Below are 26,515 nucleotides of genomic sequence, written 5' to 3'. Positions count from 1 at the left end.
ACCAGTAAACCAAAGAAAAATTTTACCTTAAGTACAGATAACCTCCTAACAGAGTTGACCAAGTTAACACCTGAAATTTAAAAACCTTTCATCAGACTGCTTTCAGCATATTTATGATATATACATTTATTCTTCTGAAATCTCTACTATGAGAGACTAAACATAGTATGATACTTGCAGAAATTTCCATTAACAACTTCTTTTCAAATATTGACATTTGCAATGGAAACAGCTGGTCTCTCTTCTCATCTCTAACAACAGAGGTAGGCAGGCATAAAGGGTAAAGAGAGTTGCCTCTGAGTTTGACTCTAGCCAGAACCCTCTGCAGAGAAGGCACTTACAAGCAGCACCCGACCTGGACATGCTGGCCAGAGTCCTGAGTGGAAACAAGCCTGTCAGAGAACTGCAGTCTATGCCATTAAGTGAATGAGAGAAGATATAACCACACAGACACCATCTTACATTTATTCACAGAGGGATAAGAATCAGTACAAATAATAAACAATGCTTTAAATACAAATAAATAGCTCTGGTTTCTAAAGGAAACAACTCTATATATTAAGTTTTTTCTAAGTTCCTATTAAAAATAGAAGACTATTTTGCATTATGTAAGTTCTACTCCACCATTACCCTTTAAAGACTTATGGATAAAATGGTGAATTCTATACTCCAAGAAGTCACCAGAAAAATGGGAGATAATGCTCCTACCTCTCTGAACTATCCCCCAAATAGGAGGAGAGTTACTTGCATCATAGACAGACACAGCTAACACATACAGAAAGTATTTGATGTCTAGAGATATTTAAAAAGATTAACCTTGGGAAAAGTAAAAATAATTTCATTGAACCAGTTTTATGAATTCTGAAACCTCCCTCTACTGAAGCTTTGATTCAAATGTCTTAAATTCATTTATACTCATGGGAAGATGTTAAGTTCCTATAACAAAAGCTTCCTCTTGCTAACAATGATAGTGATAAACAGTCTGTAATCACCAAGAATGGCACCTGGAGTAACAAAGTGATACATACCTGGTAAAGGAGCAAAAGTGCTGCCCAATTAAACAGTATGTCAAACTTGGCACCAAAATGACCAAAATGTGCTGAAGAAACATCCCCAAATCTGTTGGTTGACTTATCTTTCTCTATTCTTATATTTAGGATGCTTAGAGTGAAATATCTAGAGGCAAGTATGTTCTCCAAGTGAAGAATCATTTCCAAGGCATGCAGTCCTTTAAAACTACCTACCACACAAAGTCATCACAGTCTTGGTGCCAGAGTGGCGTCTGTTCCATTGACTTTCTGTACCCACTGCATGTCCTCTCCTTGTCCTGCATAAGTTAATGCAATCTCTTCCACTTAGATCGCTACACAATTATTAGAAAATTGTATGTTTGATAGTGACCAATACAGCAATGTTTAGGTTTTCAAAGAAATTTTGCTTTTTCTATTTAGACTGACCATGATATAATTCCAAACAGAACATTCTCATGCTATAAAAACAATCCCATGCAATAAATGTAATTTTAAAAGTCCCATGAAAATAGCAACATTTGTTATTATAGAAGGCATGGTTATCTAGATTTGAAAAAAATGATTGCTATAGAATAAAAGTTCAATTTCCAAATAGAACTTGTGTTGTGGTATAAAATATTAAATTTGATTCTAGTTTTAACATGAACAACTTTAAGATATACACCATGTTTTCCTAGCTGGGATTTTGAAACAATAAGCATAATTCTTAAACAGATTACTATAATATTTGCTCAAAGAATCAGCTCCTTTTTGCCAAGAACTTTCTCTTTTTCAGTCCAGTTGGAGGGACTGCCATAGTAAATTCTGGAACAACAGTTCTGAACATGATTTAAAACCTGTCTCTCACTTCCCTCCCTGTCTTTTACTTTTTCTTTGTGTTGTAAAGACACATAAGCGTAGAAAAATGCTCAATTTTTTAACAGACGCTAATATATTTAGTTTCCTGATTTAAGTAATAACATTTTGTGTATTTGCCTTTTGCTCTGGCACACTATAGAATGTTTCTGGAGTTACAAATCCAAACAAACCAGCCAATTAGAGCATCCCAGGGTTTCAATCACAATTTGGGATACAATCCTATTTATTCTGGATGATGCTCAATTCCATACATAGTGCAGGGAAGAAACATCCATAAGAACATCCAAAAACATTATGTTACCAAATGCTAACATGTGATTGTGCTCCGTTGAATAGTACCATTCACATCTACAAAGTACAAAGGCAGACGATTTTAGGTGTGGAGACCAATTTGCTTTTGCTGCTACAGTAATTCACAACCATCATCTTCGAGATTTCCATGCTGTTCTAGAATACGGAGTAGTCCTTTTTTTATCTGGTGGTTTAAAGTAGGAATAAACAGGCGCTGCTGGATACTCTGCATCAGGATTTTCCGCCATCATTTTCAGTTTTGCTTCAATGGCTTTTATCTTTGCAGTGACACTGGAAAAAGAATAGCAGAGGATCAGAGTGGGCCTAAATACCTGCAGAAAATACCTGTATAGTTCATCTCTTTGAGCCTCTTGGGAATATTAGAGAAGCAACAAGACACTAAATTACAAACATTTAAACATTTTACATATGTAACTAATTCTCTCATTCTAACAAAGACATCAAGTCTGAGCCATCTATTGTTTTTTTTTTTTTTTTTTGAGATGGAGTCTTGCTCTGTCACCCAGGTTGGAGTGCAGTGGTGCGATCTCGGATCACTGCAAGCTCCACCTTCCGGGTTCATGCCATTCTCCTGCCTCAGCCTCCTGAGTAGCTGGGACTACAGGCGCCTGCCACCTCGCCCGGCTAGTTTTTTGTATTTTTAGTAGAGACGGGGTATCACTGTGTTAGCCAGGATGGTCTCCATCTTCTGACCTTGTGATCTGCCAGCCTCGGCCTCCCGAAGTGCTGGGATTACAGGCGTGAGCCACTGCGCCCGGCCATCTATTAAATTTTTAACATAAACCCAGACACTGTTAGGAGTACTTCATATATTTTTACATTTAATCCTCAGACGCAGACACTGTTCAGCACCTTAATGCTTGGCAGAGAGTAGGCACTAAAAATAATTCTTGTAGAATTGAAAACAACATTTTAAGACAGGTTATATTCCTTATTTTGCAGATGTTGTAACTGAGGCACAGAAAGGTTCATTTGCCCAATGTTACACAGCGAGTAAATGACAGAGCAGAGATTTGAATACAAACTGACTCAACAGCCCAGGTTTCACCTGAATCACTGAATAAAAATGGAAAGAAACCATTCTGGAAATCCTATACAGTCTCTTTTTATTGATGAATGTGTGTTAATAAAAACTATCATTTACAAAGTGCTTACAATGAGCCAGGCACAGTGCCCAGCATTTTACTTATACTGTTTTTTGTTTTTGTTTTTTTTAGACAGGGTCTTGTTCTGCCACCAAGGCTGGAGTGCAGTGGTGCCATCACAGCTTACTAAAACCTTGAACTCCTGAGCTCAAACAACCCTACTGCCTCAGCCTCCCGAGTAGCTAGGACTACAGGCACACACCACCACATCCAGCTGATTTTTTAAAACTCTTTTTGTAGAGATGGAGTCTCGCTATGTTGTCCAGGCTGGTCTTGAACTCCTGGCTTCAAGTAATCCTCCTGCCTCAGCCTCCCCAAATGCTGGGATTACAGGCATGAGCCACTGCACTTGACCTACTTATTATGTTTTTAATCCTTGCAATGGCTCTACATGGGTTATCATCCATGTTTTACAGATACAGAAACAAATGCAGAGGTAGTAATATGATCAAGGTTCACACAGTTAACAAATCGCAGTGAGAATTCAACTTATCACTAAAGCCCTCATTTTTTCTTCTCTATCAAGTTAAGAGCTGAATAGTCTTATATTACACAGGAAGGGAGAGGAGATCCTAGAGAAGTGGTGAGGAATTTGCTTTTGATTGAGATCATTGCCATCCCTGGACCTGAACGCAGAGCACTCAGGGAGTAGGTATTTTTTGGCCTATGGCTACCTTCATTTTCCATTCTTGATGCTGTTAATGGTCTATAGCCAGTGAGAGAAACTTGGAAGGAGTGTATACGTGGCCTTTTGGAGATCCTCAAAAGGTATACATGGGCAAGAAATTTAAAAACTAAGTTACAATAAAAAGAACACTGATGTATTACCGAGATGCATTCTGGCCCCTCTTCCATTAATGGGACAGCCGGTCACTGATTTTGTATGAGTCACAGGGAAGCAACCTTCTCTCATTAGGCATAGATGTTAATAGAGAGATGTAAGCTGCGGTCCTCTGGATAAAAAAATAGATGGAAAACCCTAGGCTATCTTGTAAACAAGTGGCATATACAAATCATAAGAAACTAAAGACATGTTCATTGTAACATGAAGACCATCAAGCACAAATGCAGTCATCTCTTTCCAATAGGAGTTAGATTTACGAAAACCTTCATGGAGATCAATCTGTGATCAAGGAGGTTCAAATCTCATGAGGAAAATAACACAGTGGATATATGTTCCCAGTGAATCTATAGAAGTCACTTAATTCCCTAGAGCAAAAATAAAAAAAATCATATTAAACTTAAATGAGTAACCATAAAATTAATTTAAATTTACTAATTTACCATTCCTGAAAACATTTCAGGAACACCTTCCCTTAGGTTTAATGAGATGCTTGTAAATCTGTTTTGCTTGGTGCAGGTAATATACAAGAAAGGCATTTATTCCCCCTGCTTGGTGCTCCACCCAAACAGGCATCACTTTCCTGACTTTAGGATTGTTGGTTACTGACCCTTATGTATCACTGATGCTCCTTCACATATTTTCTTCCCCAACCCCGGAAGAGGCTTTAGTCCTGCACTTATGGCCTGGGGCTTCTTTGAAATAGTAACTACAAGACTGAATTTTGAAGTCTAATAGACCTGGCTTTGAATCCTGACTGTTATTTGCCATCTGTGTGATCTCAGCCGTAAGTAAATGACATACTACATGTAACATGTTTAGCACAGTGCCTGCTTCAGAGTAAGCTCAATAAATCTTGGATATAGTTATTGCTAAAATGTCTCCCTAGGCTACAATGCAAAACAAAACAAACAAACAAAAAACCCACCTTCTACTTCTGCTCAACCATCCACTTAACTTCCCCTTCCTCTACCCAACCCTTAGTTCTCCTGTTTTAAACTTCAAAGAAATAACTAATAATTTGTACAAACTAGAACCAAAACTGTCATGGCTGTTGCAATGGTACACAGAATCAAATATCTGCAAACCAAAATTTTGTATAAGGGAACTTAAGATTGGGTAAAAATTAGTATATAATGACAAACGCCCAAGAGACCCAAGGCCTTATTAAAATGCTTGTTTTTAGGGTAATGACTGATCTGTCTTTGTATTTCCAGTGCCAAGCACAAGGGTTCGTGTGTAGTAGCTACACCCAGTCTTTTTCGAAGGAATGACTCTGTAAATGGGGACTACATGACCTTAGGTGGATGGAAGGAGAGGAAATGTATACATTCTGGAGACTAACTGAACATATCTCTTGTCAAATTAATAAACTCTAAGAGTCTGAAGACTCACTATTTTATGAAGACATGGAATAATGAAATGGCTGAAGCTCCTGAATTACCGTGTCTTTCTATAGTACATCATCTTACCTTAGGTTAGACTGAGTAGGCTCAGTGCTTGAGGATGGCTCAAGACTGATTGGAAGAATCTTATCATTCTTGTTATGATCGTATCTCTGAAAATGAGAAACAGAGAAATTACTTCACTTGGGCAGAAACCAGCCCTTTACTGTAGTACGTGGGTTCAGAAACTAATACCGTCAGCGCATCATCTTACTTCTAGACAATTTTTGGACTACTTTACATTTAGAATTAATGAAAAACATCACATAGTTTTGGCCTAAAGGCTGTAAGTTTAGAAAAAGATGCTTCCATCTTGTCATCAGTTCCTCCTTATTTGGTAGGAAAAAAATGTCAACTTTCAATTTCCCAGATGGTACAAACACACAGGAGGGTTGCCTTCTTATATTCTTATTTTAACTGTCACATATCGCCTCTTACAATATTTATTTTATTAAAAATACTTTAAACTGGCCAGGCACGGTGGCTCACGCCTCTAATCCCAGCACTTTGGGAGGCTCAGGTGGGCAGATTGCTTGAGCTCAGGAGTTTGAGACTAGACTAGGCAACATGGCAAAAACCCTGTCTCTATTGTTAAAAAACGAAAAACCAAAAATTATCTGGGCATGCTGGCACATGCCTGTAGTCCCAACTACTCAGGAGTCTGAGGTGAGAGGATTGCTTGAGCCTGGGAGGCAGAGGTTGCAGTGAGCCAAGATCTTGCCACTGTACTCCAGCCTGGGTGACAGAGCCAGACCCTATCTCAAAAAACAAAAAACCCTTTAAATTTTGCAAAGTACCAACCAAGCATAACATTCAACTCTTAACAGGCCTGAGTGAAGAATAAAAGTTGCAGCAGCTTTCAGTTGTTGATATAGAAAACATTCTACAGTAAAGTAGTAGTTTAATTTGATGTCAGATAATTACATACTTTTTTTTTCTTTGAAAATTTTATTAGAAACAATAAAGACAGGGTCTCACTATGTTGCACAGGCTGGCCTCGAACTCCTGGGCTGAAGCCATCCTCCTGCCTCAGCCTCCCAAAGTGCTGGGATTACAGGCATGAGCCACCATGCCCTAGTCAGATAACTACATACTTCTTGTAAAAAGTAAATATAATATTGAAGAGCAATCAGGAGCCTCTGGTCAAAAAAGATTTATAAGAGAAGAGAACCGTGAGGCAAAGAGATTTTCAAATGAAAGACAGGAATGGAGGATGATTTCTCTTGCATGCCTTTTCAATGAGATGCAGAACCAGAAAACGGGTTTGGTAAATGAGACTTGATTTTCCCTTGAGTAAAAAAGCATTTGGTAATTCTCCTTGTTGTTTCTATTTTTAAGGCAATGTGTCCTAGAAATTGAGAAGGCTCTGTGATTACCTGGACTACTCAGAAGGATCTAAAGTATCTGAACTTACTTTTTCAGCTTGGATGTTGAGTTTAAATGTCTGTTTAGTCTCTGTGACTCTTTACTGGGAAGTTTGTTGGGGCGGGGGGTAGAGAGTCTCTGATCAAAAACCATGCTTAGAGCTAAAGATTTCAGTTCCAACTCAAAACTGTCACAAATCTTTGTGCACGCAGGTTTTTCAAGTCCCCAGTGCAGAAGGAGGCAGATCAACTCTTGGGAACGTTCCAGTCAACACACTTTACCACCTCTGTGCCAGCTGGAACAGAATGCCATTTGTTGTTGTTTTTTTTTTAATGGCTGAAGCTCTTCTAGTGCATCCTCCCAAGAGACTAATTACAGAATGCACAGGGCAGCCTACTGCTTCTCGGGACTTAAACACAATACAGGCACTGCAAAGCCCCATGAACCCACACCCTGGTAACTCCCAAGATTTCTGGAGTAAGGAGATGCCAGTGCTTTAAGCACTCATACGAACTACCCATTTCTCAAGCATTTAGAATAAACAAATTCAAACTCTCCAGAGTCAGAGGCTGGGAAGAGTCTAATAATGCCTATGGCAACTGATTTTAAAAATAAATACATTTTTTTCCTCCAAAGAACCCTCCACCTGAAGAAATGACAGAGGTCTGAGCGTAGTAATTATTGGCCACATGAGAAAATCAAAACCAGGATCTGTGGGCATGTGGAGAGAAATAACCAAGGAACTTAATCCCTCCTGAGATGTTCTCAAAAGAAAATCATCTGGTAACACACATGGCAGATACAAGTAGGAGCCTGAAGTATGGCTGTTTCTGGCGTGAAGAGATTGGGACATAAACGGGTAAGTGGATAACTGTCTTTCAGAAGGCTTATTTAGGATGAGGCTTGATGCCTTTCTAGCCTTTCAGACATACCTTTACTTGAGCATGTGCCCATCGCACCACCAACTTCTTGGACAGGGCCAGCTTGCCATTGAGACACTGGATGGCTTGCTCTGCTTCCTGTCCAGGAAAGGGACAAATGTTAGTTAAAAACTGAAGTGCTTAACTAGCTATATGTATTCTCACAGGGCCTCACTAGCTTTGATGGCTCAGTTTCTAACAAACTGTTTTTGGTAAATAACTGGCAAGGGTTTACAATTTTACAAGGCAGAATTTTAAAAAGGGCATTTTTTTTCTTTTGAGACAGAGTCTTGCTCTGTCGCCAGGCTCTGGAGTGCAATGGTGCGATATCAGTTCACTGTAATCTCCGCCTCCAGGGTTCAAGCGATTCCCCTGCCTCACCCTTCTGAGTAGCTGGGACTACAGGCGTGAACCACCATGCCTGGCTAATTTTTTTGTATATTTTAGTAAAGACGGGGTTTCACCATGTTGGCCAGGACTGTCGCAATCTCCCGACTTCACGATCTGCCCGCCTCAGCTTCCCAAAGTGCTGGGATTACAGGCGTGAGCTACTGTGCCTGGCTAAAGGCGTGAATTTTTAAGTCAGTCAGACAAAAATTCAAATCCTGGTCTGTCATTTGTTGGCAGTATGATATTTGGCAGCTCACTTAAGTGTCTCTAGCTTTGTCAACTGTAAAATATAGATAAATAATACATAATTTTTAATAGATAATATGGATACTTATTCCTCAGTGGTTGCTGTGAGGACTCAAAGAATATAAAGCATGAAGTATATGATATGCACCTAACATATGCTAGTAATAGTGCTGTTCCCATTAGGTGATAGCCATATGCACACTTCCGTTAGCTAGGGTAGCACCTCCTATGTCAAGAAACTATACTCCCCGCAAGGGCCCTGGAACCATATCCTGGACTAGGGCGTACTCTCTGGATTCATAGTGAGGAATAATTGCTTTAAAGGGCATGGGAGTCAAGGAAACTAGGCCGGAAAAAGCAGGAGTGAGTCAAACAGACCGTTAGCAAGGTATCTGTGTGAGTCAATCTATGCACCTGGTTTTCAGAACCGAAAGTTCCTTGACCCTTTCCCCATCAGACACAGGAGTAATATGGTTGAAAGGAATTCCTGAAGCTGGCTAACAGTCACTCTGGGTCATTCCCAGGAAACCTGGCTGTACTTTCCATCCTGCCAAACCTTCTTTGCCCCATTTGCATCCATGAGACATTCGGCCAAGTGTAACCCATGTTTAGTGAGGGTGAAGAAATGCTTAAGGAACAGAGGAGGAATAGGATGTCCCAGGGAGCAGGGAGAGGCTATAGAAGCCAGTAGGCATTCCAGTCTGGTTTGACTGGTGATTCTCTTTGTTCCTACAGAACTTACCAGTATGACATTTAACAAATATTTACTGAGTTCTCACTGTGTAGTAGGCTTTGGATATTCACTAATCATCCTTGCCCCACTACAGCACACAAAGCTAGAGTGTCAGGTAAGAAACATTTTATTCTTTTAAGCTTCATTTGGTGAATAAGAACTTATAGGGCACTCTATTAGTTCCAAAGTAGCAGCAGTTGCCAGCAGGGGCATTTTATTTTTAAATATTTTATTTTTAAATGTTTTTAAAAATAATTTTCTACCTGTATACATTATTTCAAATATTTTCATATATTCGAAAATATTAAATGCCCACTATGTTTTCTTATACTTTCATCTATTCTCCCATCTTCCCATAAGTTACGAAGAATATGTATTTTTAATTTCCTTTCTTAGATGGAAAATCGAGGCCAAAAGAAGTTAAGAGACTTGCTCAAAGTTAATAAATAAAAGAGCCAGAAATATAAACTAGGCTTTGTATTCTACTCCAGTGTTTTTAAGCTAACATCTATGCCCAAACATGACCACTGATTTTAGTTGTCTGCAACAATTCCCAGACCGGGCACAGTGGTTCACGCCTGTAATTTCAGCACTTTGGGAGGCCGAAGCAGGCAGGTTGCTTGAGCTCAGGAGTTTGATCAGCCTGACAACATGATGAACCCCTGACTCTACAAAAAATGCAAAAATTAGCCGGTGTGGTTGTGTGTGCCTCTGGTCCCAGCTACCTGGGAGGCTGAGATGGGAGGACTGCTTGAATCCAGGAAGTTGAGGTTGCACTAAGCTGTGATCGTGCCACTATACTCCAGCCTGGATGACAGAGAGAGACCGTGTCTCGGGGCAAAAAAAAAAAAAAAAAAAAAAAGGAATTCTCACTGCACTTCATTTTATCATTAAGAAAGAATAAAATATTTAAAAATGCTGGCCAGGTGTGGTGGCTCACACCTGGAATCCCAGTACTCTGGGAGGCAGAGAAGGGCAGTTTGCTTGAGCCCAGGAGTTTGAAGCCAGACTGGGCAACATGGTGAAACGCCATCTCTACAAAAAATGCAAAAATTAGCCAGGCATGCTGGCATGTGCCTGTAGTCCCAGCTATTGCAGCAGCTGAGGTGGGAGCATCACTTGAACCCAGAGGTCAAGGGTGTAGTGGGTAATGATTGTGTCACTGCACTCTAGCCTAGGTAACAGAGCAAGACCGTATTAAAAAAAAAAAAAAAAAGACTGCTAATTATATAGTGCATTATTTCACTTCACTCAAAATACTTGAACAATTACAGTAACAATGTATTACTTATTGACTATCATATTTTAGAGTAACAATGTATTACTTATTGGCTATCATATTTTAAAAAATTAGAGGAAATAAAAAATACCCAGCACTGGCAAGGAGAAATGACACTACCATACAATCTCAGAACATACTGATATATCATTTCTTGAAGACAATCTGGCAGTTGTATTAAGAAAAACTATAGGCTGGGCACAGTGGCTCACACCTGTAATCCTAGCACTTTGGGAGGCTGTAGCGGGCAGATCACCTGAGGTCAGGAGTCTGAGACCAGCCTGATCAACACGGAGAAACCCTGACTCTACTAAAAATACAAAATTAGCGGGGTATGGTGGCACATGCCTGTAATCCCAGCTACTCGGGAGGCTGAGGCAGAAGAATCGCTTGAGCTCGGGAGGCAGAGGGTGCGGTGGGCTGAGATTGTGCCATTGCACTCCAGCCTGGGCAACAAGAGTGAAACTCTGTCAAAAAAAAAACAAAAAACAAAAAAAAACAAGAAAAGAAAAGAAAAACTATGCATGGACTTTGATGATGCCATTCCATCTCCACAAATGTGGCAAATATACATAATTAGAGCTGTAAAAATACTCACTTTTGTGATATTTATACTAGTGAATCAACCCAAATACCAGTGAAACAACCCAAATAGCTAACAATTGGGGACTAGTCAAATATTATATATTCACATTATGTAGTTATCAAAAATGATTAGTTTTTAAATGCAGTCTAAGTCACATACAATCACAAAATGCCCAAATCTCAGATACAGATCAATGATTTTACCTCCCCCCACACACAGGTACATACAAACACCAGTGAAACCACAATATCAAGATACAAAATGGTATCTTGATGTGATTAAATGGTAGAAAAATTTTAGTATACTTTGAATGATAAACATGGTAATACGATTCTGTTTGTGTGTTACAACACTGCATAATGTGTGTTTATGTGTGTGTGAATGTGAAGAAACAAAAAAAGACTGGAAAGATATATGACTAAATGTTAACAGTGATTATTTCTGCGTATTAGGCCAAGTGATTTACATTTTCTTTCTCAGTTATCTATATTTTCTTTATTTTTTTTTTGAGATGGAGTCTCACTCTGTTGCCCAGGCTGGAGTGCAGTGGTGCGATCTCGGCTCACTGCAAGCTCCGCCTCCCGGGTTCACACCGTTCTCCTGCCTCAGCCTCCCGAGTATCGGGGACTACAGGCGCCCGCCGCCAGGCCCAGCTCATTTGTTTTTATATTTTCAGTAGAGATGAGGTTTCACCATATTAGCCAGGATGGTCTCGATCTCCTGACCCCGTGATCCGCCCGCCTCGGCCTTCCAGAGTGCAGGGATTACAGGAGTGAGCCACTGCACCCGGCCAGTTATCTATATTTTCATCTATAATATTCACACATTAATTTCAGAATAAAGAAAAACACTCATACAAATTATTGTTATTATTATGAGATGGAGTCTTGCTCTGTCGCCCAGGCTGGATGGAGTATAGTGGTGTGATCATAGCTTGCTGCAGCCTTGAATTCCTGGGCTCAAGTGATCCTCTTGCCTCAGTCTCCCAAGTAGCTAGGACTATAGGTGCACCATCACACATAATTAAAAAAATTTTTTTTAGAGACAGAGTCTCACTATGTTGCCCAGGCTGGTCTCAAACAATCTCCCCATCTCAGCCTCCTGGGTAGTTGTGATCACAGGTGTGAGCCAGGCCCAAATTATTAACATAACATTAACTATGCGATGTTCTTACATATGATGAATAAATTTATAAGTACTATGCAGCATCTCTACATTTAGCAACAATCAAATTCAATTTCTTTATCAATGTACTTCCACTTCAAGGACTAAATTTTAATACAAGGAGATCCATGTATATATCATGGTTGAAGGTGAATGCTCTCTTCTACATACATTAAAATTTATATGCATTTGTTCTGAGACCTTGAGAAGAAATAATAAAAGAGTCTTTATGGGTGTCTCATCACAGGTAGGTTTCTGTACCACAGGGCAAAACTACTGAAAGAAAAGAAGGCTTTGTCAGTTGGCCAGCCAGTAAAGCAACAAACAAAAGAGAATAGAGAGGGGGATGTACATGTGCTCAATGTGGGCATCCCAATGCATTTGGTCAAAAATGTAGGTCAGTCAGTTGCCTTAAACCTTGGCCAAGGGAGAGTGAATTGTGAAAGTCACTAATTCATTTGTTTACTGAGGATCTCTTTTAGGACTCAATGTAAGGCACACAGATGAATCAGACATGGCTCTTGCCTACAGGGAACTGCTATTCTAGTAGGCAAGAGAGATGCACAAATAATTATGACAGAGTTTGATAAATACTATAAAATGGGGAGAAAGCTTAATTACCTGCTTAGTTTCAAAGTTAACAAAACAGTAGCCTCGAGGCTGTCCCTCCAAAGCACCTGACTTGTGGAAGAGGAAGTCAAACTGCTTTACTTTGCCAAACTTCTGGAGGAGCTTGAGGAGGTGGTATCTGCAGAGAAAGAAGAGTCCATGAGTATGCTCTGGGAATTCTGTTGGCCACTCAGCCTGAAGTGTGAGACAAAAGCAGGAGATAATTTACCCCAGGGATGAAATCTCTCACCCCAGCCCCCTGCCTTCCTCTAAACTGCTATGTTAGTTTATTTGGCAAACAGAGTTGTTTGCCTCTATTTGGAATGGGAACTAGAATTGTCATGGCTATGCATCTGTCCAACACAAAAATACCAAACAAAAAAACCACACCTTACAAACAGCTGTCTGGCCTACAAGCCCTATTTGTTTTTCTTTTGTTGAAAAGCTCAAAAATAGTGTTGATTTATTTATTTGTAATTCCTTGGCAATGAAATAGCATTTGTGAATAACTATAACTCCATTAGAAACACATACCCACCCTCCAAAAGCCAAAGCCTACCCTATCTCAAAAATAAACAAAGTAACAAACACACATGCATTCATGCAAACAAACAAACAAAAAAAACAGTCCTGGAAGATCTTCCTATTTGATTTTGTAGTTAATTCTTAGACCCAAATTGTACTTGTGAGCAACTCTACCATTAATCAAACCACAGCTAGTGATACTTCCATAGCACTTGAGAGTTTCAACGACTGATATGACTGAACATTAGGACAATGTGGAACAACTATGCGACTGAGGCCGGTTTCACAAAGGTCAGGGGAACCCGGCCAGTCCTACAAATCATCCAGATATGGGTAACTAACCAACCTCAGTTGCTGTGAAACAGTTTATACTCTAGGGTATAGTCAAGTAAAGAATACAGATGGTCAAGGAAGAAATTTATTCCTGGCAGGATGTTCACTCCAAGCTATTGCTTACCACTCTGCCCCTCATCCTCTTCTTAAATTCCTTACTCCAAAACTTACTTGGTTTCTATAGAGCTTTTAAGTTATTCAAACAGATGTGGCCTTAACAGGTTGCTGTGGCCAATCTCAATTCCGACTTCCTGTCATCTGATGTGGGGGTGAGACAAACCAACAGCTCTCCCGTTTCCTTTCCCTTTGGCCTTCCTCCTGGCATCCTCCGTGCTATTCAAATGGAGTCAAGGTTTTCTCTAAACAATGCTGTCCCTGTGATACTAAAAAGGTATCAGCCCACATGCTAAATCTGTTATTACTGGGAATTCTACCCCACAGGGAGTCAGTAAAGTTGTCGTTATAGCCACATTTATATTCACATTGTTTTCTAAGAGAAACTCATCAAAATTTTATTCTTGAGCAAGAATCTCCTTTGGGAGGCAGAAAGATATGAAATGGACCATACACTACACTAAATTTGATACTAATGCACATCAACAAGCAAGTCCATTATCCTGGATCTAGCGTCTGACACAGTGGAACAAGAAAGACATAATACAGGTTTACTGCGACAAATGCAAGGATCCCAAGGCATATTGTGGATATTAATCTGGTCTATTTTGAAAGGTAAAACAACCATGATTTCCTACTTTCCAACTTCCCAACTCCCATCAGGACACCTCAACCACTAGAGAGAATGTAGGAAGTGACTTCAGGGGAAAGGAAGACACCTTAAGTGCAAATGTGTGGTTTTACTTGACTTTTAAATAGGCTTACAGCAAGGGTGAGTCTCTCACACACAAAGATGGGCGAGAAGAGCCTCCCCCAGGATATTTAATTCACAGCTGCATCTTCCAATTACTAAACCCATCCAAATCTTAACGCCGTGCCAGTTGCCACAGAATGGGGAGTCAAACCTATTCTAAAAAATAAAAAAAATAAAAAAATAAAAAAAAAATACATCTAGGCCAGGCGCAGTGGCTCACGCCTGTAATCTCAGCACTTTGGGAGGCCAAGGTGGATTGCCTGAGGTCAGGACTTCGAGACCAGTCTGGCTAACATGGGGTGAAACCCTGTCTTTACTAGAAATACAAAAAATTAGCCGGGCGAGGTGGCACATGCCTGTAGTCCCAGCTACCCAGGAGGTTGAGGCAGGAGAATCGATTGAATCCGGGAGGCGGAGGTTGCAGTGAGCCGAGATAGCACCACTGCACTCCAGCCTGGATGACAGAGCAAGACTCCATCTCAAAAACAAAACAAAACAAAACAAAACAAAAAAACAACCAAAAAAACAATCTAAGGCTACTGTGGGCTGGTCATCTTTTCATTAGCTCCATTCTACTTAATAGCAGGAAGGTAACACGATTGGCATTTCCTAAGGAATGAATTTTAATTTACTCAGAAAAAAAAAAATACACACACACACTGACAAAAGATTACTCTTTGTAAAGCTAACAAATACATTCTGCCCAAGAAGTGCGACCTTAAGATTCCAGGAACATCTGCTTAGGTCTGTGTCTTTCAACTTCTCCAGGATTTCTTTTCTTGTTTGATAATTTCTTAAAACTATCGGAACACCGAAACAAAAGAAATGAAATGTTTACTATTTTGCTTCCTGGAGATGGGAACTGCAGGCTCTGATAGTGAAAAAAGCCTGAAGGATCTTGCTTTCACATCTGCAAGCACTTTTATCTGCTGCTGAAGTGCGGGAGAGCACACTACTCAGCATAGGCTTGCTTCACTTAATGAAATGTGCGCCCTGCAGCCTTCAGGAGCTAGAAAATTAGCACACCAGCCCCACACATATATCTGCAACTTAATCAGTGTTTTCTGTAATTGGTCTTTAAGACAGCTTTTCTGCCTAATGGCACAGAAGTAATTAATCTATACAAATGTTAAAATAGATACCTACAATGTGTCTAGAGCCAAGCAGGCATATGGGCTATGCAGATGAATAAAACTAGGTTCCTGCCTTCAAGGACCTCACATTCTAGTTAATAGAGAGAGAGACGTAATCAAACAATTACAAAACAATGTGATGCTTGTACACAGAGGGGATGAATATGAGTACACAGAATGAAGACCAATGGTGCAGGGAAGGTGGTGGTTAAGGAGAGCTTCGTGAAAGGAATGATATCTGTGACTGGGTTGTGTCAGTGTGAGTGAGTACTAAGCAATGTGCAAAGACAAAGGTGAAAAAGGGTCTGATCCATTGGAATAGAGTGGGGGTAGCCAGTAAGATGGGGCTGAAAGGTAGGCAGAGGACAGGTTGTGAAGGATGTCAGGGGCTGAGGAAATTTTAATTTCATGTTGTAGGCAATTGGAAGCCCATGAAATGACATTTAAGATTATTTTTGGTGCACAATTTGTTGTAGAGAAAATTTTCTTTATAAATGTATATAGAAATTACTATGAGATGGATATTTATGTTTTATGCTAAGTACATTATTAAATGGTCTTGTTGTGTTTCCAATTTAAGTAACCAAACAGTGAAGGCCATTTCATGTAAACCAAGTCATAAAAAGAAGTATGGACAATGAGGAGACATAAGGAACAGGCTGAGAGAGAAACAGGTTTCTTCTGGGGTGAACACACTGTTCTCGCATGCTCATGCATTTATTTTCCCTTGCATTCCAGCTTACCTAGTTTATCCCTGAAAGTCTGTATCAGGAGGACATTTCCACCTGGATGGCTCGCCACTGCTTTTAAGTTTACTTAACATACCGCAAACTGAATTCCTCCCTGCCACAAACTGATGATCCTTCCAGCTATCCCTCGGGTCAGGGGGGACATGATCTTTTTATATTCCTCAGGTAAGAAATCTCAGGATCACCTCAACCTTCCACTCCACTTCAATCACTTTCCTCATCTCAGACTCACTCATCAGTCTCCAAGTTCACTGTCTCTATCTAGGTGATAACTGATGGCAAGACTAGTTCATGGCGATCTCTCTCAGTGAATCTTCATCTTCAGTTTCTGCCCTTCCAATTCATCCTACATATTGATGTAAAATTTCTCTACTAATACATCATTGTCTAGCCTGGGCAATATAGTGAGACCTCATCTCTACAAAAAAAATTAGCTGAGTGTGGTGGCACACGCCTGTACAGCCAGCTACTTGGGAGGCTGAGGTGGGAGGATTGCCTGAGGCTGGGAGGTGGAGGTTGCAGTGTGTTAAGATTGAGCCACTGCACCCCAGCCTGGGCAACAGAGTGAGACTCTGTCTCTAAAACAAAACAACAATAACAACAACCAAACCCACATCACTTCATGATGTCAGTCTCCCACTAAATACCCACAATGAGTCTCTTTTTCATGAAATTCAGACTTGTCTGAATGAATTTTAAAGACCCTGTCTTAACCTGAGAGTATTCTATCAATGCAGCCACTATTTTCATTCCCATCCAGTATTCAAACTTTGCTTAAGTCAGAAAGATCTTCCTGATTATCTACTTACACATAACAATCTTTCTTACTCCTACTTATAGGCCTTTATTTACGATTTTCCCTCCACTCAGAATCCTCTTTCTATTAGCATTTCTATGGGCTTTGTTCTCTTTCATACTTCCATATGCATAATACAGTGGCTACAAATTTGGCATTTTACACAGCACATCTAATACTTGAAAAAGAAAGTCAGTATTATCCCTTTTAGAAAGAAAACCGGTCGGGCGCGGTGGCTCACGCCTGTAATCCCAGCACTTTGGGAGGCCGAGGTGGGCGGATCACAAGGTCAGGAGATCGAGACCACGGTGAAACCCCGTCTCTACTAAAAATACAAAAAATTAGCCGGGCGCGGTAGTGGGCGCCTGTAGTCCCAGCTACTCAGGACGCTGAGGCAGGAGAATGGCGTGAACCCAGGAGGTGAAGCTTGCAGTGAGCCGAGGTCGCACCACTGCACTCAGGCCTGGGGGACACAGCGAGACTCCATCTCCAAAAAAAAAAAAAAAAGAAAGAAAACCACAGTGTAGAAAATAGATAATGCCTTAGATCATTAAGTTTTTCAGCTTCTTTGTGGATGGCACTAATAATGATATTCAGAGGTACTGCTTACACTTACAGTTAGATTGGGTCTCATAACAATGAAAAAGAAAACCTTACATTTTAAGATTTAAAATAGGATACTTTTGATTATGACTGTTCAAAAATTAGAATATTTGTGCAAACAACACTAAATTAGGCGGTGGGAAATTATCATTAACTACTTCAGTATACTGAGCCAACTCACTTCACTCTTCATTTCCTATATAATAGGGAAAACAATATCTGTTCCACTTACCTCACAAAGTTTTAAGGGGTTACGTAAGAGAGATTCATATGGTATTAGAGCTAGAAGTAATGCTCAGATCATTTAGTTGAACATTCTCATTCTGTAGGTAAGAAATTATTACATATAATATAGTTGACAGGAATCAGAATACAGTGGAAAGAACATAGGTTTGGAATGTACTACCTCCATAAACAAGAATGCATCATCACTCCCTCGAATTCTAATCTCCAAGATCTATTTAGTCATACAAATATTTCTGGCATCTAACATAGCCCTAAAATGGTCAGTAGTACAACCAGAGAGTGAACACAAACAAACAAGAAGAGTAATATTAGAGTGCTAGACAGTCAGAAACGCATACTCTGTTGGGAGGAGGCTGACAGACATCCTAGCGCAACTTGAGCAGGACTCAGATTAATAACCAACAGGCACACACACATAGAATGACTAGAAATAATCACAGAATAAACTAAAAAACTGGGTGGAAAAGTGGTTATTTTTAAAAATTGCCATTGTTTTACATATTCATTCATGACAGTAAGTTTATATTGTCTTCTAACAAGAGGTAAAAGAATATTTGAAAGGGAGAGGTATTCAAATCAGTTTATAAAAGAGATCAGGTAGAGAGTAGGGACACATATAGGAAAGAGACTGGGAAGAAGGGTCTGTTGAATGGGGAAATGGCAGGAACTGGCAGCAATATGTAGACAGAAGGTAGGTTTAAACAGGAAAGCTGGAGGATGCTCTGCAAATTTCTATTAAAGAGTCATTAGAAGTTTAGAGATTTGGATTCAAGCAATACTTTTTGAGACTGCACTCCAAGACAGGTACCATATATTCACATAAGTTTCATTATGTAATCCTTCAATGTTTGGGAATGACTGTATTTTATAGTTCATCCAGGCTCACCATTACATGCCCTGAGAGGAACAAGATCCAGAAGTTTCTGTATTTCAAAAACACGGAAGGAAATCATCTATTTCTACAAGATAAGATTTACTTTACTAAAATGTCAGGTTCCTTTGCTGTAATTAAGTAAATTAAATGAGGTAATATTAACATTTTATGTTAACCATAAGCTATGACTGGTAGTTATTTCTTTCTTTCTTTCTTTCTTTTTTTTTTGAGATAAAGAGTCGCCAAGGCTGGAGTGCCGTGGCATGATCTCGGCTCACTGCAACCTCCTCCTCCTGGGTTCAAGTGATTCTCCTGCCTCAGCCTCCTGAGTAGTTAGGACTACAAGCACCCACCACCATGCCTGGATAATTTTTGTATTTTTAGTAGAGACAGGGTTTCACCACATTGGCTAGGATGGTCTGGATTTCCTGACCTTGTGATCCACCCACCTCAGCCTCCCAAAGTGCTGGGATTACAGGTGTGAGCCACCACGCTTGGTGGTAGTTTTATCTTTAAGCGTAAATTTATTACAATTTAATAAACCAGTCTGTTTGACAGATAAAATGTTTTAAGGTAAAGAATCCATAGGATGGCCAGGCATAGTGGCTCATGCCTGTAATCCCAACACTTTGGGAGGCTGAGGTAGGAGGATCGCTTGAGCCCAGGAGTTTGAGACCAGCCTAAGAGACATACTGAGACCCCTGTCTCTACAAAACAAAAGCAAAAAACAAAAAACTAGCCAGGCATGGTGGCGAGCACCTGTAGTCCCAGCTACCCAGGAGTTCCAGGCTGCCATGAGCTATGATTGTGCCACTGTACTCAAGCCTGGGTGACAGAGCTGTGAAACAAACAAACAAACAAACAAACAAAACAAAAAAGAATCCATAGGAAAAAAAATAATAAAAATGGTCTTTGGTGATATAGAAGTGGAGAAACCAGCCACAGGGAAAGCCCAGCACTTCCAGCCAGCACGCTCTGATCTACAGTTTATTACTTGATGTCTACCTCTGGCCTGATGTAAAAAGAGCGGAGACACCGGTGGGAAAGTTCTGATTCAATGTTCCTGCCAGTGTTCTAATTGGAAAAAAACATCCACACACTCCAACTTATGACATAAACTGAGGTGGCAAATGCCCGTTTGAATCTTCCTGTCAAGCAGCAGGACACAATTAGAACAAAAGTCTCATTACAGAGAAGTGCGGCCAACACAACCAACGTTGTTTCCACACTTTAGATTTCCATTTAGACAGGCAGAGGTGGGAATGGAAAGCACTATGAGCATTCCCTCATAGCTTGGGTTTTGGATGATGGAAAAAACTTCTTTGATGAAAAGACATTAGTTGAGAGGTTGTTCAGATTTATAAAGTCACCCTCAAAAGCCATGAACCATAAAAGAGAACCGAAATAAATGCAATCTACTCGAGGGTCCCTGTGACCAAGATAACATAATATATGGGCAACACATCTTAAATACCATCATAATTTCTAAGGGAATTAAATGTATTTACATTTGGCTGATATGAGCTTGAGTAGGTTTAAGGAACTTTTTGTTATAATCCTGATTTATAAGTTTATATCCTTTTTTTCCTCTTTCCTAATCCTAACTCTCATATATACCTTGTCTCATCTCACACTCAAAGAAGCAGGTTTCCTCATCTCCTCTCTTCACCCTTTTTTTTTTTGACACAGGGTCTCCCTCTGTCACCCAGGCTGGAGTGCAGTGGCACAATCTCTGTGCACTGCAACCTCCGCCTCCCAGGTTCAAGCGATTCTTGTGCCTCAGCCTCCCAAGTAGCTGGGACTACAGGCATACACCACCATGCCTGGCTAATTTTTTTATTTTTAGTAGAGACGGGGTTTCACCATGTTGGCCAGACTGGTCTCAAATTCCTGACCTCAGGTGATTCACCTGCCTCGTTCTCCCAAAGTGCTGGGATTATAGGCGTGAGTCACTGTGCCCGGCCTCCCCTTGTCTTTAACACTGTTCCAAGGGAGTAACTTCTAGGACTGATGATATGCTCAAAACTTGCTTTCGGCCTGGCACGGTGGCTCAAGTCTGTAATCCCAGCACTTTGGGAGGCCAAGGTGGGTGGATCATTTGACGTAAGAAGTTCGAGACCAGCCTGGTCAACACGGTGAAACCACCTTTCTACTAAAAACACAGAAATTAGCTGGCATGCTGGTGCTTGCCTGTAGTCCCAGCTATCTGGGTGGCTGAGGCACAAGAATCGCTTAAGCCCAGGAGATGGAGGTTGCAGTGAGCCAAGATTGTGCAATTGCACTCCAGCCTGGGCAACAGAGCAAAACTGTCTCAAAAAAAAAAAAAAAAAAAGAGAAACAAACAAACAAACAAACTGGCTTTCAGCATTGACCTCATACAGGCCAATCCACTCATTCTACTCAGCCACCAACCACCACCCTCCCCCTATCAAACAACTGGCAGAAGGGAAAAATCTTTCAATTTTCTCAGCTAAGAAATTCCTTTTCATCTTAATGGCTGTGATGTAAAAGAGCAGGGAGTCAGGGCAATTCAATCAGTTTCGTGATCTTGGGCAAGGTACTTCTGTCTTTTGGGACTTGGTTTCCTCTACTGTAAGATAAAAAAGCTGGGTCCCATCAGAGGTTGTCAAGTGTGCTCTGTGGAGCCCTAGAAGTTCTACAGAGCCTAAACAGGGATGGCCAAAGAAAGGGTAGTAGTTGACAAAAGATTTTGGCTCCATCTCTTCTCCCTTTTAGTCAGAGCAACTCTGAGCTGTTATTTTATATACAGCTCTGATTATTACTTTTACTTTAAAACAGGGTTCTTCAGATTTAAGAAGTCTGAAAGCTGCTTAGCATGGCACTTGGCACTCAAATCATTTAATGAATGAATGAAAACCAAAGGGACATGGATGATTTCTAAGGTTCCTTACAACTCTGACCTTCTATAGTTCTATGGCTGCTTAACATGAACTACAGTCAAGGGGTCTCCTCTGCCTGTTTGCAAAGGTACTGAGACTTCTGCTTGTTCCTTCATTCTGGGTACAAATGTATTCCCAAGGCTGATTCTAGAGAATAATTCCCTAGAGCTACTAGGTACAAGGATTCCAATAGTTGGAAATGGGAGAACGTCTTTGGCAGATAGGAAAAAACAGGTATATGGATTAAAGGATACCCAAGTCTGTGTCCTTGCAGTAGCAGAGTCCAAATGTAAAAAAAGTGACAAGATAACAGGCTAACAATAACATCTTATCTCTTCAAAGATAAGATGTAAGTAAAGGGGTCAAACTATATCCCACAATTCTTCTTGACATCACCACCACAAAACATTCCGATATTGTAGGTAAAGAACTAAGGTAATTTAGACTCACTCGGTAATTTTGGGGTCCAGGTTGCCAATCCATAATCGGTGTCCTTCCTGCAGAGAGCCCTCTGAAAGGATGGATGCATTCTCCAGGGGAAGAGTTTTGGTTTCTGCTTCCATCAATGTCTACGAAATACTAAAGGAAATGTGAACATTCAGGCAGGAGGGGAGTAACAAAGTGTGAACACAAGACTTCAAATTCAACTCAACAAACATTTACTCAAGAAGGGCATGCCCTCTGGGCAGTCCTTCAAAGGCCTCAGTGATTCCACAACCAGGGCTCCAGAACCAGTTCCCTTGGGACAACTGCTCTGGCAGCCAGAGCACATAAGCTGCCATTTAAGGTGAAAGGGGCGTGGTTCTGTGTGGAGAAACTAAAGTTTTCCTCCTCTGTAGCCAGAGGCTGACTGGGCAGGAGGCCAAAGTCTCTATTACTACATGATACTTTAGTTCAACAACTGTCACCCAAAATAAGCCTTGGAAACCACCAGGAAGAGTCTTAATGGCATTAAAAGGGATGGGCAGGGAAGAGCAGCACTCCATTCCTTTTCCTCAAGGAAGAGACAATATAGCAAAGAGAAGAGGCCATATAAGAAATCTGTGCATACCATCCTGGCTAACATGGTGAAACCCCGTCTCTACTAAAAATACAAAAAACTAGCCGGGCGTGGTGGCGGGCGCCTGTAGTCCCAGCTACTCAGAGGCTGAGGCGGGAGAATGGCGTGAACCCGGGAGGCGGAGCTTGCAGTGAGCCGAGATCGCGCCACTGCACTCCAGCCTGGGCGACACAGCGAGACTCCGTCTCAAAAAAAAAAAAAGAAATCTGTGCATAGACAGAACTGGGTTTGAAAGCAGGTTGTGTGACTTGATGAATTACCTGAACTTTCTAGGCCTCAGTTTCCTCATTATCTAAAGAGAGAACAGTGCTTATTTTATAGAGTTGTTGTGAAGATTAAAGACAGTAAAAAATCACTAAATACTGTATCTAACAACAGTAAGTAATCAATAAATACTAGCTATTATCATGTTTATTCTTTTGGGACAGACCAGGAAGAAGAGACTAATTTCCTCCTTAGTTAGTCAAGTTCCACCATTTGCTAGCTATGTAGCTCTGTGCAAGTTACTTAACCACTGTTGGCCTCAGTTCCCTCATCTGTAAAACGGGAATAATGCCTCATGAAATTAGGGTGCAGATTCACTGAGTTAATATACCTAAAGCATTTAGAACCGTGCATGGCACCTAGGAAGCACTCAATTAATGTTAGCTTAAATTATTACTAGTCTTAGTTTCTGAAATGTCTCATCTCACAGTCAAGGAGAACACAGGATTATGATGGAGACAGCAGTAGAAAGAGCAGAAAGCTTGGCGTCAGAAGACATTGTTTCAAATTGTGGCATTTCTTTCTTTCTTTTGAGACAGACTCTCCTCTGTTGTCCAGGCTCGTGGGTGGTGGCACATTTCGGCTCACTGCAGCTTTCACTTCCCGGGTTAAAGCGATTCCCGTGCCTTAGCCTCCTGAGTAGCTGGGATTACAGGCGCATACCACCAAGCCTGGCTAATTTTTGTATTTTCTTGTAGAGACAGGGTTTCACCATGTTGGCCAGGCTGGTCTTGAAGTCCTGACCCCAAGTGATCCGCCCACATCGGCCTCTCAAAGTGCCGGGATTACAGGTGTGAGCCACCATGCCCAGCACAAATTGTGGTATTTCCACTGGAAGTTACTTCTCTCTGAGCTTCAGTTTCCCCATCTTTAATAAATTTTGCCCTGTTTAAAACTTAAGGCTTCAAGGACCAAAAATGAGATGACAGATGTAAAATAAAGCTTTAGGGGCTGGTAAGACAGCAGGCTGTGCCAAAATTCAGAAATCCCTGCTAGAGAACACGTGTCCTATACCCAGAAGTGCCTCGGAGGTCAGCACTACAGGAACCGTGAGGTCAGTCACAACAACTGCCATTACCTCTTATTCATCTCAGCACACCCTATAAAGTCTAGCACAGCAGTCCCTAGTTAATTGTTTATTGAATACCCTGCACATGAGGTATTGTTCTTCCTTTCCCATTCACATCTTTAATCTGTTCAGCAATGTAAGCCAAGCAACTAGGAACTGTTAAACTCTGGGCTATGTACTGAAATAGAGAAATGAAAAAGACACAGCTCTTGTTCTAACCTCCTGGGAGAAAGGCAAAATAGATATAAATTTAATCCCAGGGGAGACACATTTTGTCTTCTCTCTGCTTTCCTTTTTCCCTACTTTTTAAAGAAATCATTCATTCAAAAAAATAAATTCACTGTTTCTATTATCTAGGACTTATCTAGTTACTGGAGTCAGAGCAGTGAACAAGCAAGGTCCTTATCCTCTGGATGCCTATGTTTGGAAGGAGAGCAGGACAAAACAAAAGCAAAATAAATAAAGAAGATATAATTAGTGATACACGCCACAAACACAATTAAGCAGGGTGATGTGACAGGCACTGGACGACTTCAGATTGAGTGGAGGGAAGGCTTCTCTAAAGGAGACAACATTTGAGACTTGAATGACAGGACATTCTGATTTTCTCATGTCTAAAATTAGCAATAATACCAATAGCTATTAATACTTATTACTACAAAAAGGTACCATGTTTTGCTGCTAAGAGTGCAGAATATGTGGGTCTGGATTCAAATTCTGACTTTTGCACCTAGTAACTGTGCCTTTAGCAAGTCACATGATCTTTAAGTATCCTCTCCATAGAAAAGCCTTCCTTAACAGAGTCCCTTGTTATTCTATATCATAGCCACCTTTCCACATTTTTCCTCCTATATAATGCTAACTCAATATATTATTTAACGTTTCCCTTTCTGTTTCCTTCACTAGAACATAAGCTCCCACAGGACAGGACCTTGCCAATCTTGATCATGGTTCTATTTCCACACTTAAGTACACTGCCTGGCTCACGGCTGGTGCTCAATATTTACTAAATGAAGCAAGTCATTTCTCCACTCGGAGCCTTAGTTTCTTTTTCCTTCCTAGAATGGGTACAATTATTTCTGTCTCATGAGGTCGTTGTGAGTCTTAAATAAGACAATTTTGGTGACAGCTCAGTATATGGCTTTTTGAGGAAAGGTAAAGGGTAATAAAAGATCAAGACGGCATGGGACTACCAAAATGCTTTGCTTTTGCAATAGCAACAAGCCTTTAGACTACCAGAGTTCACAAAACGCGGTTACATTCATCCTTCCAGCTGAGCTGCAAACAACCCTGGAAGCCAGAAATAGTCATCTGGGGAAAGTGCAATCCAGAGAAGAGGAGACACTTGATTCTAAAAGCAAGCGGTTGGCCAAGCCTGGAACCCTGGCTTCCCGATTTCTGGCTGCGAATTCACACAGGCGAGGGGTCATTGCTCGGATTGTTATTTCCGGGCCAGCGACAGGACAATCCGGGGCGGGGCCTGAGATGCAGTCCCGGGAGGGCGGCCTCCTGTAAGACCTCTTCGCGGGCCCAGCGCTGAGGTGCAGGGACATGTCGCGGCCGAACTCACCTCGTGGCCTCGGCGTGGTGCTCTCAGCTCATGCCCGGAAACCAAGTCCCGACGCCGCGGTCAAACGGACCTCTAGCCGCGTCTGCCTCAATGCCGCCAGCTGCCAGGCCGCCCGTGACGCGTTACGCCTGCGCCGCCTCCTCGCCTCGTGACGTCACGACGCCCGCGCAGCTGCGGTCGCCGCCGTCGCACGAGTCTTTCCTTAGTAACCTGGGCGATAGCTGGTGAGTGTCCTTGACAGGGCCTCGAGGTGCGCGTGTGGTCTGAGTGCCAGAGACCCTTACTCAGGGACCTCTGGGGGACCTCAGGGGACCAGACTACCGTGCCCGACCCGTTCGAGTCCTGCTTGACCTTTAAGGTTGAGGGCGGGACCTGTAGCATCGGAGCGAGTCTCATGGGGTGGGGGCGGGGTTCCTTTTACCAGCTAGGAATTTAGGGGCTGCTGGAGGAACTTACTAAAGAGTAGCCTCACACTTGACGGGAACGTTTGAGGTTCAGGACAATCCCGTGGGAGTAGATATTATTACCTCCCATAATGAAGAAACGGAAGCTCAAATAGGTAATTTTACCAGGGTCACGCGGTCAGAAAGTGAGGGCGCTT

At 41.2% G+C, this 26,515-nt stretch overlaps 2 protein-coding genes across 7 annotated transcripts in view; one reads left to right on the top strand and one right to left on the bottom strand.

Annotated features, from left to right (window-relative positions):
• Positions 1-26,066, bottom strand: RBM18 (RNA binding motif protein 18). Of its 3 annotated transcripts, none has more exons than XM_025359061.1 (6): positions 25,915-26,066; positions 22,402-22,530; positions 12,937-13,063; positions 7,930-8,016; positions 5,660-5,745; positions 1-2,471 (listed from the first exon to the last, which is right to left on the bottom strand). In XM_025359061.1, exons 2-6 carry the CDS (start codon positions 22,512-22,514, stop codon positions 2,312-2,314), a joined length of 573 nt encoding a protein of 190 aa, XP_025214846.1. In that variant the 5' UTR covers positions 22,515-22,530; positions 25,915-26,066; the 3' UTR covers positions 1-2,311. The 3 variants fall into 3 exon arrangements, with proteins under 3 accessions (XP_025214846.1, XP_025214848.1, XP_025214849.1); XM_025359063.1 differs by having other exon boundaries at positions 22,402-22,520; positions 25,915-26,040; XM_025359064.1 differs by lacking the exon at positions 25,915-26,066 and adding an exon at positions 25,690-25,784.
• Positions 25,378-26,515, top strand: part of MRRF (mitochondrial ribosome recycling factor) — a 65,688-nt gene continuing 64,550 nt past the window's right edge. For 2 of the 4 annotated variants that reach the window (XM_025359059.1, XM_025359057.1), the window contains exon 1: positions 25,378-26,138. In XM_025359059.1, coding sequence (XP_025214844.1) covers positions 25,945-26,138 — 194 coding nt within the window. In that variant the 5' untranslated portion in view covers positions 25,378-25,944. The remainder of the gene's footprint in view (positions 26,139-26,515) is intronic. The other 2 variants (XM_025359058.1, XM_025359060.1) reach the window with 2 other exon arrangements.

Source organism: Theropithecus gelada, chromosome 15, assembly GCF_003255815.1.
Source record: "Theropithecus gelada isolate Dixy chromosome 15, Tgel_1.0, whole genome shotgun sequence".
In the NCBI taxonomy this organism is placed as follows: domain Eukaryota; kingdom Metazoa; phylum Chordata; class Mammalia; order Primates; family Cercopithecidae; genus Theropithecus; species Theropithecus gelada.
The sequence above is the reverse complement of the archived record's forward strand: the minus strand, read 5'-3'. Positions and strand labels throughout refer to the sequence as shown.